The sequence below is a fragment of the Epinephelus fuscoguttatus genome, linkage group LG16 (genome assembly GCF_011397635.1).
Source record: "Epinephelus fuscoguttatus linkage group LG16, E.fuscoguttatus.final_Chr_v1".
In the NCBI taxonomy this organism is placed as follows: domain Eukaryota; kingdom Metazoa; phylum Chordata; class Actinopteri; order Perciformes; family Serranidae; genus Epinephelus; species Epinephelus fuscoguttatus.
Window position 1 is genome coordinate 8,601,465 of NC_064767.1, and position 18,654 is coordinate 8,620,118.

General features: G+C 41.6%; 1 protein-coding gene across 2 annotated transcripts in view; it reads right to left on the minus strand.

Annotated features, from left to right (window-relative positions):
* kcnh1a (potassium voltage-gated channel, subfamily H (eag-related), member 1a) overlaps positions 1-18,014 on the minus strand; it is a 67,738-nt gene extending 49,724 nt beyond the window's left edge. The window contains exons 1-5 of one of the 2 annotated variants that reach the window (XM_049600980.1): positions 17,706-17,741; positions 14,238-14,415; positions 9,273-9,396; positions 2,632-2,738; positions 2,137-2,265 (exon numbers count right to left, since the gene is read on the minus strand). In XM_049600980.1, the coding sequence (XP_049456937.1) occupies positions 2,137-2,265; positions 2,632-2,738; positions 9,273-9,396; positions 14,238-14,244 (367 nt within the window). In that variant the 5' untranslated portion in view covers positions 14,245-14,415; positions 17,706-17,741. Of the gene's footprint in view, positions 1-2,136; positions 2,266-2,631; positions 2,739-9,272; positions 9,397-14,237; positions 14,416-17,705 lie in introns of both variants that reach the window. The other variant, XM_049600979.1, reaches the window with a different exon arrangement.
* Positions 18,015-18,654: the final 640 nt, after the last annotated feature.

Sequence of the window (18,654 nt, forward strand, 5' to 3'; positions counted from 1 at the left end):
GTTTCAAGTGGCCACTAAATCTGTTACTGTAGGTTTAAAGTCTTTGGATGAAGTCAGAGAGAGATTGCAGTCATGATGACAGTAAGACAATCCTAACTTTGCTTATGTGTGCTGCTGCTTCTCTCTCCACTCTCTCCTCTCTACTCCAGCAGCACAAACTCATGCTTGCTTTTGTTGCCTGCAGGCCATGTCCCGTGTAAGACAGAGAGCTGCAGCTTAAGTATTTCCTGATGCAACAGCCTTCACAGCAGAGCGCTACCTGTTGATGCCGAACTACAATCTCAATTTCACTCCATATCCACATCCTGTTTTTTTCCCCACTACGGCTTGTTTGTAGTCGCTCACTTGCACCAATTCATGTTCTATTTTGGCTGTCTTCAGCGGTTACACGGTCCAGTGAGTCATATTTTTGTGTTGTGTGCTGATAACCATCATGATGGGGTGCGTATTTGACTGAGTGGGTGTTTACCAGAGCAGATGCACAATGCGCAGGGTTGGATGGTGATCGCTGGCGAGCTAATGTTACCTCTGCCGCTCTCATTTTTACATCTCTGTGTGAAAAGTTTTAGGTAACACATGTCTGCCGGTGTGTGGAGAGAAAAAGGATCTTGTTGGGCCATTTGAAGTATGAACGTAAATACATCTTTCCTTTTTTAAATCACTCTTAATGTAAAAACTGTCTGTTAAATCACACATTGGAAACAGAGCCTATGGCCCACTGATGAAAGCCCTACTTGCAGCATGAACTCAGCATCTGCGGTGACATTCTCGGGAAAAATTAAAGGTGGCACACAGTTAGTGATGCATTTTCCATCACTCAGCAGTGGTTGGTCCGCCAGAGAGGAGAGGCGGTGTTTATGTCACCAACGTCAAAGAACTAGTGGCGACGAAGGCCGATTGTCGCCTGTGTCTCGGCCAAAAATTTGCACCCGAACACACCACCAAGACTACAGCCAACGGCCAACTAGCTTGCACATTCTGCACCTGTGTGAGAGAAAATAACTCTTCATGGACGCAGGCAGCGGTGATCTGTATTCGTTATCCATAAAGAGAAACCGGAAGATCAATAGGACACTTCCTCATGACTTGAGCTGTTTAATTTCCTCACATCCGTTTCTCTTATTGTGCACTGAACTCAACTGCCACAGTGATTTCATTTTCAGCTGAAAAAGCAGACAAGACACAATGAGGGCCAACGGTGCGGGAAACACTGCCGAAACTAGGGCAACGGCTGGACAGTGACCAACGGCCGACCATCAGCTTGAGTTTGAGTTTGAGGTACCCCTCAAAAACGTGTTGAGACGGGTTCAAATATGTATAAATACGGATAAAACGGATAAAACTGAACGACACGTGGGTGGGCAGCAGGTGAGAATAAAATATATCTTTTATTTCTCAGAATGAAACAAATGAGAAAGATGTGCAGTATGCGTGTCATATTTAGACATCCAAATCACCATTATCAAGCCGCAATTCCTTTTATTCTGAAAGTCAATGACACGAGTTGAACCTTTGACCCTGTCGTCACATTTGTAACCGACATGGAGGACCCCAGGGTTGAAAATCTGTAGCCGGAGGAAGAGGTGGCAGCCTACATCAAGTTCAAGACACTCGATGGGGATCCTTTTACGGTTTTATGGTGGTGGTAGGAGCTCAAATGTTTCCTAACCGACAGTGACTGCGGGGAATGTTGTCGCTATCTCGACATCACGTGCAACCAGTGAAAGAGACGTCTCCTCCGCTGGAATTCAAGAACGGAGAACCCAGCTTAAAGTGAGTGACTGTAGCCTGAGTGTATTTAATCACAGGTGTGGGTCGTGTTGCGGGGCTTTGACTTAGACATAATGTCGGGTAATGGGTTGGTTCTGGTACTGAGCTTTATGGGTATGGGCTGGTGCAGGTTTTCAGAAATGGACCCGTACAGGACTCTGGCTTGGTGTGTCAGGGCCCTAACTCACTCGTGTGTGAGGTGGCGTACTGTCTTTGTATGGCCTCTGCTAGCATTGCAAGTAACAGTCACTATGACCTGATGCCAACTGACAGATGACACACAGGAGACTGAACTTTCGTTGGCAGCTGAAGAACTACATCCTGTTTGAAAACATGAAGTTGAACAAATTAAATTCGTCGACTAACCTTTGGACGAATCGTCTTCAATGGGTTGTTTAAAGGCTGTGATGTCACTGAACGTGCAAAGAAACAGGACCACCTTCTCTTGTTCATTTCGTATAGGAGCAATCTTCACAAAAAACCAAACAGGCGTCCCTGAAAGTATAAAAAGAACGACACATATATTCAGCTGCAGCTTATTTTAGAGGGAATGACACTGGGTGCAAATAGAGCAGAAAGTGTGAACTGAAATGTTCTGGACTTTCAAAACTTTCCGTGTTTTCCAAGCAGAGAGAGGTTACACCTGCGAGTGGAAACAAACACATCACCACATTTTTTTCTGGGGGGAAGGTTTCTCTGGTCTGGCTCTCAACCAATTAGCACATTTCTACAGAGGTAGAAATGTTCTAGGCTGCCTTTGAACTCAACTTTATGTTACAGGAGCTCTGAATACATTTGCATGACAAGAGAGTGGAAACTTCACATTTTTCTCTTTCCCTCACATATGGCGCCGCTACTTACTGTTCTTCTTGTACATCAGTATTTCAAACGAGTTCATCTCATAATTCTCGAACGTTAGTCGCACTTTTTCCGTCGTGTCCTTGTCCGTGAGCTCCCCGTACATGAAGCTGGAAGACAGAAAGGGAAATAACAATTTGAATATTTAACAGGCAGCGGCACATTCGACAGGCGTGCTCGTTCTTGCACTCGAGTGTGCTGCGGAGGGCTCGAATGTGTAAATGTCTTAATGTGTTAGTTGCCAAGTATTCCCCAGTCTCACTGTGGTACTTTGTTCTGGTCTCCAATTTGTTTGACGGGAGCTTTTTGTGCAACCTAATTGAGCTTCAGTATCCTGTTTTATCCATGATTTCCTCTTAAATTTCACTGCGTCTTTTCCAGAAAGAAAATGATGCCATTTATCAAAGGCTGCACCTTAACTCTGCAGACCAGTTCCTGACTGCTACCTCAAGACCCCTGGAGACATTCACAGCATTAGGGTGTATTAAATATGGAGTAAAAGTACATTAAAACTCATTGAAATGTATCCTGAAAGCATAAAAAAAGATAAATGCAGCCCGATGTCTAATTGGCCAAATGCAAAGTACCTCTCAAAAACAAATTAAACCTGAAGATGGGTCAAGCAACCATGAGCACATTTAACCACGCTGCAGAGGCATTCATCTCACTTTGCCTGTTACTGCCACCCTCAGTAGCAGCCTGTTCCAGCATGATCTAAATATAACTCAGAGTTTGTTATGAAATAAAAAAGGAAGGCTAAATTTAATGAGACTACATCCTGACGCTACAGAGACTTTTCAGACCAGTGCTTGATGTAATATTACTGATGAATATCCTCTCTCTCTCTGAGCTGGGAGGAATGTGACATGCTTCAAAGAAAAAAACGATTCCTCAAATGACTCTCGTCATGCGTGAAAAATTCCCACAGGTTTGTCACTGTATGTTTACAGGATCGGGTATAGAACAAAAAGAAACATATACATAATTGAGGAGACACAGCGAGAGCAGTTGAGATGGAAATAACATCTTTGATCCACACACATCTGCAGCTAAAGAGGCTCAGATATTAGACTTAAACACTCGGGAAGATGAGCGTACATTTTATGTTTGAGTCATCCTCAAAAAACATCAAACATGTGCACTCTTTTTTATGGACCCATATTCAGGCTCATGGAGATTGCTTTTGACAGAGAAAAGGCTAAAAAGACCAAATGATTAAAGGCTTAGATGTATATTTGAAAAATTATAAAAGTGGCAGTGATACCCAGAGCCTGGGAACCAGATGAATCTGCAAGCTCATGTTTCATTTGCTCTGGTAGGCGCGTGTGCTCATCCTCCTGTACAAACAGATTTCCAGCCGACCTGGCTCGGGTCAGGCCAATCACAGCTAACTGCTGATCTAATATTGGGGCGTGTTTGAGACGATGACTGACAGCTCGTGGAGCTTTTGTGCTTTACGCAAAATTCGTGACGATGACGTCGAGGCATATTCAAAAACAACCAAGATGTCTGCGGCTGATGTGGATCTTTCTGTTGAAGTGACATTCAAATTCTGACGAAAAAAGTGCCAACAGTTGTTCGTCGACCTATTGATGCTACACCATCACAACTCATCTCTGTACACTGTGGTCTGTTTATGGTTGTAAAGAGAGAACTGGATATAGTGTTGAAGGTGGGGCCTCGTTCAGTCCGAAGAAAGTTGCTCAGTGGCACATGAAGCCAAAAAAGTTCTGCTTCCTGGGTATAATGAAAAGATGCAGATCTTATACATCCATGGGTATATAGAGCAAGTGCACTAGAGCCTTCTGCCGGCTGAGCTGGCCAACTTCCGGTTTAGCCCTCTGCTAACTTGACTAGGGAAAAAATCATTCAGTCACGCATCTTTTCTAGAGTTTCAATATCTTATAGGACTAAATGGATAAAATTCTGACAGTGAAACAAGTCATTTCGCAGCTAGTGTGATGTCAAGACATCAGATTGTAACCCCAAACCTCTTTCTCACAATGTAAGTCTATGGGGAAAAAGTGTTTTTTTTGGCTCATCATGTGACGCCCAAGTTTGGGCACTATTTAAAATTGGCTTCCAAGCTCTGCCTTGTTTCTGGGTGCTTTGCTTACATTTGTCCATCGCTCAGTGCTACATCACGTTTAGTTGCTCTCGTTGGTTCAGCGTCTATCCTATTGTGTCGAGAAGCATTTTAATCTACAGCTGCTGATAACGCCACTTGGAAACAAGCACAAACATCTGGGGCTAAAAAAAATGAAGCCAGCATGGAAGAGCCAAAAACTGCTGTTCATCAAATGGCCACTTGAGACTGGCTCCAGAAGTGGGTCAGTCCTCACAGACTCCTATGTTAAAATGCTCTTTACAGCTTAAGTAAACATGTTTACAGCCTGGTACAAAAACAGTTTTGGTCTCTGTAGCTGATTTCCCCCTTCATGACAACTGTACAGGGGTTATTTTTAATATAACTCAAACGTTTACATGTTAGAAAGGATTAAAGTGCATAATCAGGTTGCTTTGAGTGACAGGCTGTCAGCCTCTAAGTCAGATCCCCCCACGCTCCTCCACAGCTCCAGCCTCTTCCCCAAATTTGGTCACTTCTGGCTGCAAAAAAACCAAGATGGTGATGGCTGAAATGCCAAACTCGAGGCTTCAAAACAGGAGTCCACAAACAGGCTGTATCCGATATTTTTAAAAGTTTAGTTTTGCAGGTATTTAGTCAATTAAAATTTTAATCTCATGACCCTTGATGAAAAGTTACACAAAGTTATTACCATTCGTAAAAGCCACCAGGTGCTCTGCAGATTTACAGACACATGTTTAACCTAAAATAAATAATAGATGCAACACACTAAAATGTTAAATGTAAAGTCTGCTTATATTAATCTGTATATGTAGACTTGTTAGCTTGCTGCAGAGTTAATCATCATTTACACAAACTTATGCTAATATTTATAACACCAACTGCATATATATATATATACACGTATAGCCAAAAAGACAAATGTTATCTAGTTAGGTCTGTTCTCCTTCCTCTTACAAACACAAAGACTTCACTGCATCAAGTCACCTAAAAATAAACCTAAAAAAAAAAAGTCGTCACACACTCTGTTCAATATTTGTATTGGCAAGTGCTCTGAAGCTTATGCTCAGGGACCCGAGGGTCTAAATCAGTAATAGCCGCCGCAGTGCTGGCTTTGACAAACGCCTTCTCCCACAACAGAAGAAATCTCCCACGGTTTTCAAATCTGGCAGCACCAACTGTTTCCATGTCATCCTATTAATATAGTGCTTAGTGGCACGCTTATTACCAGCACAATAAACACAAGTCCAGAAATTAGTCAGTGGAAGAGGTAAACTACTCATTTTAAAGACTTCCTGTTACTCCTTTATGTGAACAGTTTGGGAGAGAGCACCCCTGGGACACTGTCCACAGTTTGACTGCTGCAGTCAGTGATGTGGAAGCAGTTTCACTTGTTACAACCTGATTACATCACAGATTTGTGTCTTATCTGGTTTCTATCTTTGCACGAGATAAAAAAATATACTGAGCTGTATTGAATTATGGAAACATCATATTAATTATGATCATGGGTGTCTTGCTTAAAGATAGCAGAATATATTGTGATTTTAACTTCCTCTGCTGAGATACTCTGTCAGAGGGAATTGTGAGTTGTAGTCGATCCAGGATCTCCTCACATCTAGGTCTAGTTTAAAGAAAGGCCCCTGAAGACTAGAAAACTGGGCTCCTCTTACCGTCACTGTTGGTCCTCAGCCCAGCATCCCTGTGGAGGAACCTGGCTCGACAGGATGGCAATGTTGATCACTTGACTGGCTCAGTAAACTGTATATAATGATGGCGGTAACTACCATGATGTCACCTGTTTGTTTGTGGACTGCCGTTTTGAGCCTTTAGTTTGGCTTTTTGACCATTTTGTTTGGAGCTAGAGGTAAGCGTATTTGGGCGAGGGGGTAGAGTTTGAATTTCAGCCTGCATGCATGATTTTTCAGCCGAACATTGTTAAAACAGTGCTGCTAATGTTGCTGTAGTGAGAGGCTAGCAGAATGAGGCCAGGCAGGTAACGTTACGTCATGTTTTATCTTGTAACAGCATTGTTTACGTACACTGTGTGCTCTGTCTGTTGACCCCTTTTTTCTCAGTTATGGAAAAATATTTTCAGATTGCTGATTTATTCCTGAGTAAATTACGTTATCCTCATTGTCTTTCTCTCGGTTGCTTGCCGTCTGCCTCCTGCTGTTTGACGGTGACTCTCAAAATAATAGAGTATCCTAATGATGAGGTAGATAGATGTTTTCCCTTTGCATTGATGATACTGGATCATTTATGACTGAATCGATACACTGATCAAGATCGACGGAGCGTTACATCCCTAGATATACTGTCATAAAATCTGGTAAAGATATTAATTTTCCTCAGATGATGAATTGTGATAACTTTAGCAGCAACACTGGCTGTTTATCCAGCGGCATCATCAAAATGTTAGTTTGGTTTTAATACCTGCAAAATCTAATAAGCCTCAGCTGTGCTTTGTGTTTAGTAATAATTAGCAAATATTAGCATGTAAACACACTAGACTAACGGGGTAAACATTATACCTTATAAACATCAGCATATTGATGCTAATATTGTGAGCACGCTGATGCTAGCATTTAGCTCAAAGGACCGCTGGGCCCAAGTACAGCCTCTGACTCTTTCTTTACCACAACAGTTTCAGTGACCACGTTACTGCAGCCATTGCCACTAACCAGAGGCAGATCTCACTATTTGATTTTAAAGTATTAGTTAAAAATGTTTTGCCAAACTGCTAATGCGTTAACTCCTCTTCTCACCCTGCTAATGAATAAGGAATTATGTTCAAAGAGACAGAGACAAAGAGAAACCACAAACATAAGCGCATGAACACTGGCACAAATAAGTTTCAAGTAAGTCACTCTTCCAGTTACCTCAAAATAAGGACACAGGTGGGAGGAGGTGTAAATACAAATAAACACAATTAAACATGGGTTCTACCACATCGCACATACAATGCAACAGTCCATGTCTATATGATGCAGGGATTTAAAACAGATCCTTTTTTACTGCAGGCACGTATAACATTTAAAAAAAAAACTTGTAAAGAAAGTCAATCTTTCTCTGACTGTGTAATAACTGCAGCAACAGCATGATTATTTTAGCGTTGCCGGCCGAGATGAGACTCATCCAGATTAACAAGATAGCTGTAGCCGTAACAAGCTCTTGCAATCTCTCTGGCTCATCTTGTACTTGTATATCAGAACTCAAAATATGCCAACATGCTGTTTAACTAATTCAATTATCTTCCAAATTAGTTTGTAATCTGGACGAGGTAAACAAAAAAGCTGTGTCTGACATGTTCTCTCTCTCTCTCTTGTGTTTCTGTGAGCAATAAACAACTACTTGAATACATTTATGAAACAAGTATTTTACCTCTTTAGCATGTGATGGCTAGGGGTGGGCGCTACTCAAAAATTATCTCTCATTTCTTTAGTTTGTGAACAACAACAGGAACTCAGAGTGAGATTCAGATTCTGTTACAATATTAATAGTTTAACTAAATAAAATCTACCACACATTACACATTTAAACAGCTCCTAAATACAAAATATGTCCCCTGGGATCTATTTATATAAATCAACAGGTGATTTCCTTCTTTTAGTAAAATCCTAAATGATTGAGTTGTTTATATATTTTCCACCTGGACCTTTATGCTCTGCCATTTCTCCTCTAATCATCACGCTGTAACCTGTGACAGGCTGTTATGATACCACAACTATCACACATTCACATAAATGGAGTTTTCTGTTTAGCTACAAGTGTCACATAGATTTAAATTACCAAAGGTTTATGACAAAAGCTCTTGACGACACCAACTCCTGCGTGGGCACGGCGAGAGAGGAGAGGGAGAGACGCTGTGCTGCTGCCAGAGGAGTTCCCTCTGAGCTGTAAGTCACTAAAAGAGTCTGAGAAGTCCGGGGCTGTTCATAAAACATTCAGGACGGCACAGTTTATTCCACACTACTGAAGCTGCTCCTCTTGTTGGAACCAACGCTGACTCTGTAATAACTTCGCTTTCAGACATGCTTGTTGTTGCTGTGGGTAGAAGTTTGACGTCAGTATGTCAGCAAGTCGAAATATCCAGTGTATCATGATATGAATTTTTCATTTGATTTTAAAAATGGTACTGGTGTTATTGTGAACGAGATGATATGGCCAGTGTTGGGCAGTAACTTGTTACTTGTAACGCCGACTCCGATGAAGCTTGTGACTGGATATGTGGTGGATGAAATGTTGCTGCACGAGTGACTCACTGTCTTTTGGGCAGAGCCGTGGGCAAATACCAATCACATGGTACAGAAAGCCCCCAGGTACATCTAGCTATTTTGGGTAGATATGCAAATACCAGTTTTATGGGGTGTAACGGAAAAGTAATATAACGAGTAGTGTGACGAATTACTGTTGGCAGGGGGTGATAAGTAAAGTACTAAGGAGTAATATATTAAATTTTTAGAGTAACGAGCCCAACACTGGATGTGGCACACCCCTTGTGATGTCTGTAATCCCCACACGTGTACTACAGACACACAGACGCTCTCTTGCCTACCTGCAGGTGCTGCTTTTCTGCATCACCTCTGCTCTGTGGTACCCCGACAACTTGCAGAAGCCATCGTTGCTGTAGACGATGGGCCAGTCGACTATCTGGGCGTTTCCCAGGACAAAGTTGGTATCTGTTTGACAGTGAATGGGAAAGAAAGGGGTGAAGGGCTGCAGTATTTGATACATGTAATATTTAAAACACCAATATATAAATACTTCAGCTATAGCTAGGGTTGGGAAAAGGCTGAGGCCTATTACATTTGATCTAAATCAAAGTCAAGCATTTGGTGCAACGGAAAAAAACTGCAAAGAAGTAACAGCTTTTAAAGAATGACAGGACACAAGTACAAAGCAAATGTTGGAGCAAAAGTGTATCTGAAATAAAATTTTAAGGGTCTAGTCTAGAGCCTAGTAAATCATTGTTTGTAGACTTTATAGATTCTCCACACAAATTTAAAGGGAAGAATGAAAACACATCGATTGCTTCAGCAGTTATTCTGAGCCAATATTAGGCCGTTCAGTGAGGATATGATGGAGGTTGTCCCCTCACCGCGGCCACAAAACCTGTCTGGAGTTTGATTTAATGTCTCTTCCTGCTAAAATGTTTTGCTGTCACAAATTTCTTTTTTAAAAAATGAGCACTTGTCTTGTAATGTTTTCCCAATCTCTAAAAAGATGGAGTAATCCTGCCTTTCCATTAGTGCCCGTGATGGTCTACGGCCCATTACACACTCCACACAGGGCGCTTATACACAAATATAGGCCAAACACAGATACTTTGTTTATGTAGTAAACATCCAAACACTGCTCCCTTCACTTTTTTGTTAGGAAATGCTCGTTAGCAGTACTTTACACTCTTTTCTTTTTGTGCATGTGTGCTTATGGAGAGTGTAACAGGCCGAGTTAGCGTTTAGGGGCGTCTGAGGGGGAACCAGTGTTGTGTTTATCATTAAGTCCAATTTCTAGCTGGTGATTATAAAGTATTCCTTATTGGCAAATACAGTCTAATATCTCTAGTCATCGATTTTTAAATGTCATGGAAAACAGTACATTAATTCTCATATGGCGTATTTTGCATATTCAAATGTTAACAAAGCCTCCAAGCAAAACTTACTCATGGTAAAAAAAAAAAGGTTAATACCCGAAGTAATCATTGAGATGCATGTACATTTTTAATGGCCTATTTTGCTTCGTTCTATTTTAAAGCTCAGCAGTTTTATAATTAAGATTCACATACTGTTACTCAGTGTCATTACTTAAACTCCAAGAGTCCTCAAGTCATTATACATCAAATTAAAGGATAACACTGGTGTTTTTTAATCTCAGCAGCTTTTTTGACTGAGAATTATCGAAAACAAACGAGATGATTGTGCTGTGCAGCATTTGCCATGGAGGAATATGCAGATTTTTGCTGGGCTTCAAACAAACGGCTTCGTACAGAATGTTTGCTTCAATTATATAGAGGTCATTTTAAAGGTGAGGACATACATTACGATTATTGAGCTGAGAATGAAAATGATTTGAACATGGAAACAGGCCACCAATTTTTGCCTTTTGTTGCCTTTATTTGATGGAACAAGCGTAGCGTGAAAGACGGAGGGTGACATGCAGCAAAGGGCCGTGGGTTGGAATCGAACCCGGGGCCGCTGCGGCAAGGACACAGCCTTTGTGCACGGGGCGCCCCACTGATTCCTGCATTTGATTTGTGAAAAATTAATGTCACCTTTAAAAACATCACAATCTGACTTTAATGACAACTGACCCTTCACTAAGTCCCGCCCTCAGACGCAGACTGGCCAATCATAACATAGCATCCATTGACTCTAATGCAGTCGTTTCAGACTTCCTTCATTTTCAGGCTGGTTTTGTGGATTTGGAGCTAATTGTTGTGCCTGGGGCACGTCGTGTATTAATGATACTCGTTACCTGGAGAGGTTGGAAAAAGATATACGTTTCTTCCCTGTTCCAAAACCAAAATCAAACCCTGAAGAGTGTAGGGTTAGCTAGCTAATGATTATACTTCTTAATGATTATAACAGTGAAACAAAGACCGACCCTGCTGTACAGGAACCAGTGAAGGGAAGCGGAGAAACTTTGCTCATATTCAACCAGCCTTGTGTCATCGCAGTGTGCACAGATGAACGTTGTTTGACTTCCCCTGGAGATCCCGGAGGTCAGGGTGCTGGCAGTGGCACAGGGGCGATGCCAAACACTGTTCATCTGCACACACTGCGATGCCACACAGCTGGTTCAACATCAGCAAAGTCTCCCTTTATATTCATTGTCTTGTGTGGCGATCAGCAGTGATGTGGTGGTTCACTTCTACACTGTGATCTGTAGCCTGTAGTTCGGCTTTAGCTTCTAACTATCTTTGTCTTTTTAACCTGTTGTTGCTGCTGAGTCAGTTTGATCCTTCAAACACAGACTGTAGACCCCTCTGTCTGCTTCTCTCTGGAATCACTCTTTCATTTTTCCAAAAATATTATAATATTTCCTCAGGGAGTGCAGTTAGTTATAGTGTGGCCTCCTCTATCACAAAATGGCAGGGCTTAGTGAAGGGTCAATTACGCAAGACTTCATTGGCAAATAAGGCATGATTACTCCTTTGCACGTTTGCATGTTGCCATTTGACATTTACATCAAATAAGAATCCAAAACAATCTGCAGAAAATGTGTTTGGTTTTGTAAAAGCAGAGTTTACAACGACAGATTGTTTTTCAGGATTATTTTTGACATAATATAAAAATGCTTGACAGTAAATCAATCTCAAATCTATACATGTTATTTTGGCAAAAGGCAAAAAGGAGCAAATGTAATGGTTGTAAATGGGACAGGAGGGGTGATGATAATTGGGGATAAAACCTCAAAAAATAAAAATCTGTGGCAGCCTCAAAGCAAACCACCCTGTTATGTACACGGGTTACAACAATGTGACGACACAGGGGTGAAAGAGCAGAAATAATTTCAAAACACCTGACACAAAACAAACAGAAATGCCATATTTGTCATACCACATGTGAAAACACCCACACAAAAGAAGTCTTTGATCATGTCAAAGTAAAACACACTGAGATGACAACTGAAAGCATGAGAACACTGACAGACGCACGAGACGTTCCATGCCAACGTGTTATTTTACAATGATCAGATGAATCTTGTGAGTAAACAAAGTCCAAAGCTCTGTTATTATTTTTAAGCCCTGGATTTGCTGTGAAAACTTTCACATTTTACATTTTAATAATCTCAGATAATGTCTAATTTGTTGAAGTGCTTTGTAAATTAACAGCATTTGGTATAGAACATTTAGTGGTACGTTACAAAGAGGTAGATACTGTAGAGGAAACATAAGCAGCACATGAAACTAGACTGTGTAGTACCTGTCTGTCTATGTGACAGTGTCCAAACTGAAATGTTTGAAAGGAAAAGAAGGTTAACAGATCACAGTGAGAAACATCTGCTGAGTGTCAGACAAAAAAAGTGACGTGTCAACAAAGAGCTGATTTATAAAGAAATGTAAGTATCCCAAAAATAAAGCCCTGTTTTTGCCGAGCAGTTCAGTAGAGTTCAGTTCGACACGCTTTTTTCCATTTCCACTGTGACAAGTTGTGGATGGCACCAATGGAACCGTTCTGTACCGTCCCCATGTTTGGTGCCCCCTCTGTTGGGGTACCTAGCACACAGATCTGGTACTAAAAGGTGGAGCTATGAACACTGCAGTCTGATTGGTCAATAACGGACGGTCCTTTTTTCTCAGAGCCAAGTGTGGCTGGCTATGACTATGAAATGAAAGGATGTTTTGCTGCCTCTCACAGCAGCTGTAGTCTGGGCCGACTGCCGGCGACTTTTAAAGGTGGAACGTTAACTTGTTACTCAATGCATGAGTTGACGACTTGAATCCATCAACAACTTAGATTTCAATAACAACTTTGACCATTACTTTAGTTTTTATTGTCTCTTTTAGATGATACAGACATTTGTTGCGGAGCGTGTTTCCTGGCTACAGCCATCTGAGCTTGCCTGAGAAGGACTAAATGCACAAATCTGCTATTTTTAAATATCCCGTGGAGAGAGACTCTCACTGCAGCCTGTTTTACTTTGTTCTGAAAATATCGGCGTGCAGCCTCGTTCTGCGGACGATGAACGAGGTGCAGACTGATAAAGGAGGAAATACAGTGAGTGCTGGACGGAGCAGTGAGTGACAACAACCCCGCTCACATTTAAGAGGACTGTTTGCGGTGGAAACGCTAGAGTCTAGGTACCATGTCTGAAGGGTTACTGTTGGTTCCTAAGGTACCATACTGAAAGTGTTTGGTGGGAACAGGGCTTCAAGTGTAACTTGAACTGTTGACTGATACTAATTGAGCTGCACTCATCAGTCATTGGCCAAAACAAGCTAACAGCTAGCCCTATTTGTTGTGGCTAACATGTTCGCATACAGTTGCTAACTTACCTACGACACGTCCAGCTCACTTGGGGCAACTTACATTCATTTGACGTCATGTTTGTGCAGAAGAGCATTGCATTCACAACAGAAAAAAAATAACACCTTATGTTGCAATTACAATCTTTTCATTACAAGAAAAGATCTTGCTGGACATAAAATGGAAATAAATACTTTTATACCCATGAAGCATCCTGTGCTGGTTTATCTGCTCCTGCAGGAGGGCTAACTGTCTAAACAATCCCAGCGCCTTGAGATGCTTGCACAGTGTTGACATACCACAGTAACATTGTGCCATCCACATTAAGTAACATTATCATTTCCCAGTGTCTCATACTGTGAAGGAGATAAAAGCACATTATATGCGACATCATTGCCCACTGCCATCCTGTAGCCTAGGCCTAACATTTCTCATGATTACGAGATAGGGCATCTTTTTTCTCTGAGAATGCAATGCACTTCCATATGTTTCTGGCTCTCAGATGAATTCAAGTACATATTTACTCCACTATGTCTACGTAGGCCACTGACCAAGCATCTGTATTTGCTGAGTTGGGAGAGAGACGATAATTTCCTTTAAGTGTAACTCTGAAGTCTTGAAAATCAACTGCTGTCTTAGCAGCCCCACGTCTTGGTCAAGCTCCCTCTTAACACCAAGAGAGAAAAACTCCTGGTGCCAGCCATGGTGACAGAGCTCTAAAAACTCCACCTGTTCACAACAGCAGACAGACACAGTCAGGGGACCAGCAGGTAAACATACTGGAACATTTATCAGCTACAAGAGACAGATATTTCTCTCAGGAGGTGTTAGAGATCAAAAACAGAGTTAAACAGAGTGAACACTGGACTTGAATTCACCAAGTTGCCAGAAACACATCAAGTGAGTGATAAAGTTGTTCTTTAACTGCTGAATGTGTAAATGATCAACCGTTTGCCAACACTAAAAGGTGATGATGTGTCAGTGTTCACAACCCTCTAACGGCGCACAACTTTAACCAGCAGCGCCGGTATGCTGTTCATGCTAGCAGCTGCTTCACCAGTAAGATTAACTGTGCCTTGATGCACCTGACGACATTTTCTTTGCTGATCCTCAACGCTTGATTTTGAGAACTTCAGGGCGTCCTTGGTGTCATTTAAATGGTCCAAGACCCCCAAATTTTGCAGAGTGGCTAAATTTTATGTCCTAGTTTTGTGTCCTAGTCGTAGCAGCAGGTCCCTCTTATTGTCCATGTTTGCTTATTGGTATTATTTACTCTCAAATGCCACAGAGCCACCATCAACATGATTATTTGCACCTGTGAAAATGTAGAGCAAAATACACTCTCTGGCCACTTTATTAGGTACACATATTCAACTGCTGGTTAACATAAATAGCTTATCAATTAATCATGTGGCAGCAACTCAGTGCATTTAGGCATGTAGACGTGGTCAAGACGATTTAAGTGACTTTGAACACAACGTGGTTGTTGGTGTCAAGGTCTGCAGAAGACCATCTCTGAACCAACAACACGTCCAACCTTGAAGCAGATGGGCTACAGCAGCAGAAGACCACACCAGGTGCCACTCCTGTCAGCTAACAACAGGAAACTGAGGCTACAGTTCACACAGGCTCACCAAAACTGGACAATAGAAGATTGGAAAAACGTTGCCTGGTCTGATGAGTCTGGATTTCTGCTGCCACATTCAGATGGTAGGGGTAGAATGTGGTGTAGACAACATGAAAGCCTTGTATCAACGGTTCAGGCTGCTGCTGCTGGTGTAATGGTGTGGGGGAGATTTTCTTCTGACTTGTATTGTTGCTGACCGTGTCCATCCCTTTATGACCACAGTGTACCCATCTTCTGATGGCTACTTCCAGCAGGATAACGCACCATGTCACAAAGCTCACATCATCTCAAACATGACAATGAGTTCACTGTACTCCAATGGCCTCCACAGTCACCAGATCTCAGTCCAATAGAGCACCTTTGGGATGTGCTGGAACGGGAGATTCACATCATTGGGGAGTCCCACCTGGTACTAGCAAGGGGTACCTAATAAAGTGGCCGGTGAGTTTACGTTACATAAAAACAGGCTTTTGCAAGCTTTTCATTATATTTAAAGTTAAATTTTGGGTGGATGTCAACTTGAAAATATAAAATGGAGACAGAGAAGTGAACAATCTTAAACATTGAAAGTTTTTTTGTTTTTTTTTTTAAAAAAGCAATAGCTCATTGTTTGTAACCGCCCACCCACCGCTGTATCTCTCACAAGTCACCCCACAGTGTCTCAGTGGCATCCTGCAGATTATAGCCTTGGCTCTTTTGTCTCTAGCTCGGGAGAGATTTACTGCACACTAATCCATGGACCGCCCAAGGTCAGAAGAAAAATGTATGCATGTGCTTTTTTGTTTTAAAAGGTTGGATTTTACTTATTTCTAATACCACTACACCGCTGATCGTACCCTTACGGGATCCAGATAATCACACTGTTCATTTTAAGACAGCCTCGCTCAGGAGTGATGCATTCACTCTTCCTGAACAAGTTGTTCCCCTCTGTCATAACACATCTTAGTGCAGATATGTGCTACAGGGGCAGGCTGACAGCGAGGCCCAAGGAGTGCGCGCACACACACACACACACACACACACACACACACACACACGGATTTGGTGTACCTCTGGGGGAGGTGGCCACAAATTACAGAAAAAAAACCCAAACCTAATTTTAACCAAACCCCATTAAAAAAAGAAGCCATTATAGCTCACACCAATTATCTGGTGTGTATCCAATATCGTGCCCGAATGTGATTTATGACAGAAACACACAACGCTGCTGGTTCTGTTTCACAGCTAGCTGTCCAGTGTCATAACTCTCCAGTCAGTCCTGTCACTTCCTATTGGATCTAATAATACAGAAAGGCCAAAGGATTACTGACACCCAAATGTCCAAAAATACAAGACCTCGATCAGAGCTCGGTGAGTTCCAGCTTTCGGTGTGGTAATTGTCTTCACACCTGAACAGCATACTGTGCACTAATTGGCTGCAATGAATCCTATTTGTCTTGGTAACCTGCTTTTTGTGCCAAATTCACGTGTAAAACAATAAAGCAGAGATAAAGACATGTTTTCCTCACTGTGATGTTTCGGTTACTGGTTTAAACTGGGAGGTCTGGTACACAAAAATACCTCAGAGCCCTCTGCTGGGAGGTTATCTGACTGGAAATGTCTGTGCAGTTACTGGAAATCAGAGGATGGTGCAAAGTCTTTTAGGCATTAATGTTGTTTCAGCGGTGTTATTATCCACAAAATTACAAACTCAAATGTATGCAGTGGTCTTAATTAGGCCCAGCTTGAGGTTTGCTTGGCCTCCAGTTCAACACTTAGTCAGATTCTGTTGGTTAATATTAAGCATTAAATGCTCATTAAAGCAGCAAAAGCCTAATAGTTTCATTTCCAACCAATCTGTAGCTTAAAGGGGAATCATGGTGAATAATATCAGAGACATTAGTCTGAGATAATCTGAGCTGGCATTAGTCTAAATGTTTTTACACATTAATTAGCATATTCAGCTCGTACTTTACTCGCATTAAGACTGCAGAAAGTATCCACAAAGACATTTCCGATGCTTTATTTTTGGTAATTAAGACTTCCAGTGGTCTTATGTAATCAGTGGTACATTTAATGATTGTAGTAACATGCTGTCTTCTTCGCTCTCCGTGCACTCCTGCAGGGACTCCCAGTTGGAGCTCTGTCAGAAGATGCAGTCATTCTGCAAATTATAACACTAATTGAATTAATGGAAATGTTCTTTTGGGTCTTTATTTTTGCTACGTAGCTCGACGAGAAAACGAACTTTTAATGCACATGAAGATGAAGGCTGTCACTCATTTGCTTCTTGTTTTCTAATTTTTAATTAGTTGATTGGTTTGATTAAGACAAGCTGGTGGATGATCTGTGTGCCTGTGGGTTAAGTTTAAATGTTTAAATCTCTCAGTGTCGTATTAAGAATCATCCTTACCGTTCGACCGTCTGACAATATTCTCCAAAAAAGTATTCTGAGGGGCCACAAGTCCCCTCCGACCCCCCGCCATGCTGCGTCTTCACTCAGTGCTCTGCAGGTGAATCTTTACTCCTCCATCTGCCGTGCGTCTCCTTCATGGTATCTCTCCGGCTCTGAGACGCTTGTGCGGATGTCTCGGAGAGAGGAGCTGTTTGTCTGGTCTGCTCATCAGCCACCTCCTCAGCCCGGTGCGATGCGTTGGCGCCTCTTTACGCACCTCATCATCCAGGAGACGAAAACAACGCCTGGGCGCAGGAGGGGCCGCGGCTCTGCTCCTCCGCATGAGTCACTAACAGGGCCTGGAGCGCCATCTGCTGGACGACTCAATATGTGGACTCACAGTAAAGTCACTGTGCTGAACTTCTATACTGGTTATTTTATAGATTAAGACACAAATGACACGCTTATAAAATGCTCTCTAGGATGCTCTCTGGCTTTTTAAAAGTTTTCTCTATTTGTTTTTTACCTTTTAATAATCTCTCCTGTTCATTTCTATTCTATTTTATTTATTCATTTACTCTATTTTTATTCTATTATTTTATTTTAATCATCTTTTTCATTAGTTTGGTTGGTTTGCTTTTTAGTATTTCACCGTCTTGTGTCTGTGTCATTCCAACTTTGCAATGTGAAGCACTTTGGGCTGCATGTTTGTATGAAAGCTGCTATATAAATAAAGTTGAGTTAAATATTAGCCATTTTTTCTCTGCAGAAAAAGCACTTTAACTTTTGATTCTTTATGTAAATTTTGCTGATAATGTTCCTATGTTTTTACTTGAGTGCATTTTTAACCAAATTTAAGACTGATGTTTGGACGAATCATCTGTTACTTATTCAAGCATTGCAGGTAAGAACACTGAACCAATTTTTTAATGCAACACGCAGGTTTAAGTTAAATATCTAAGACTTT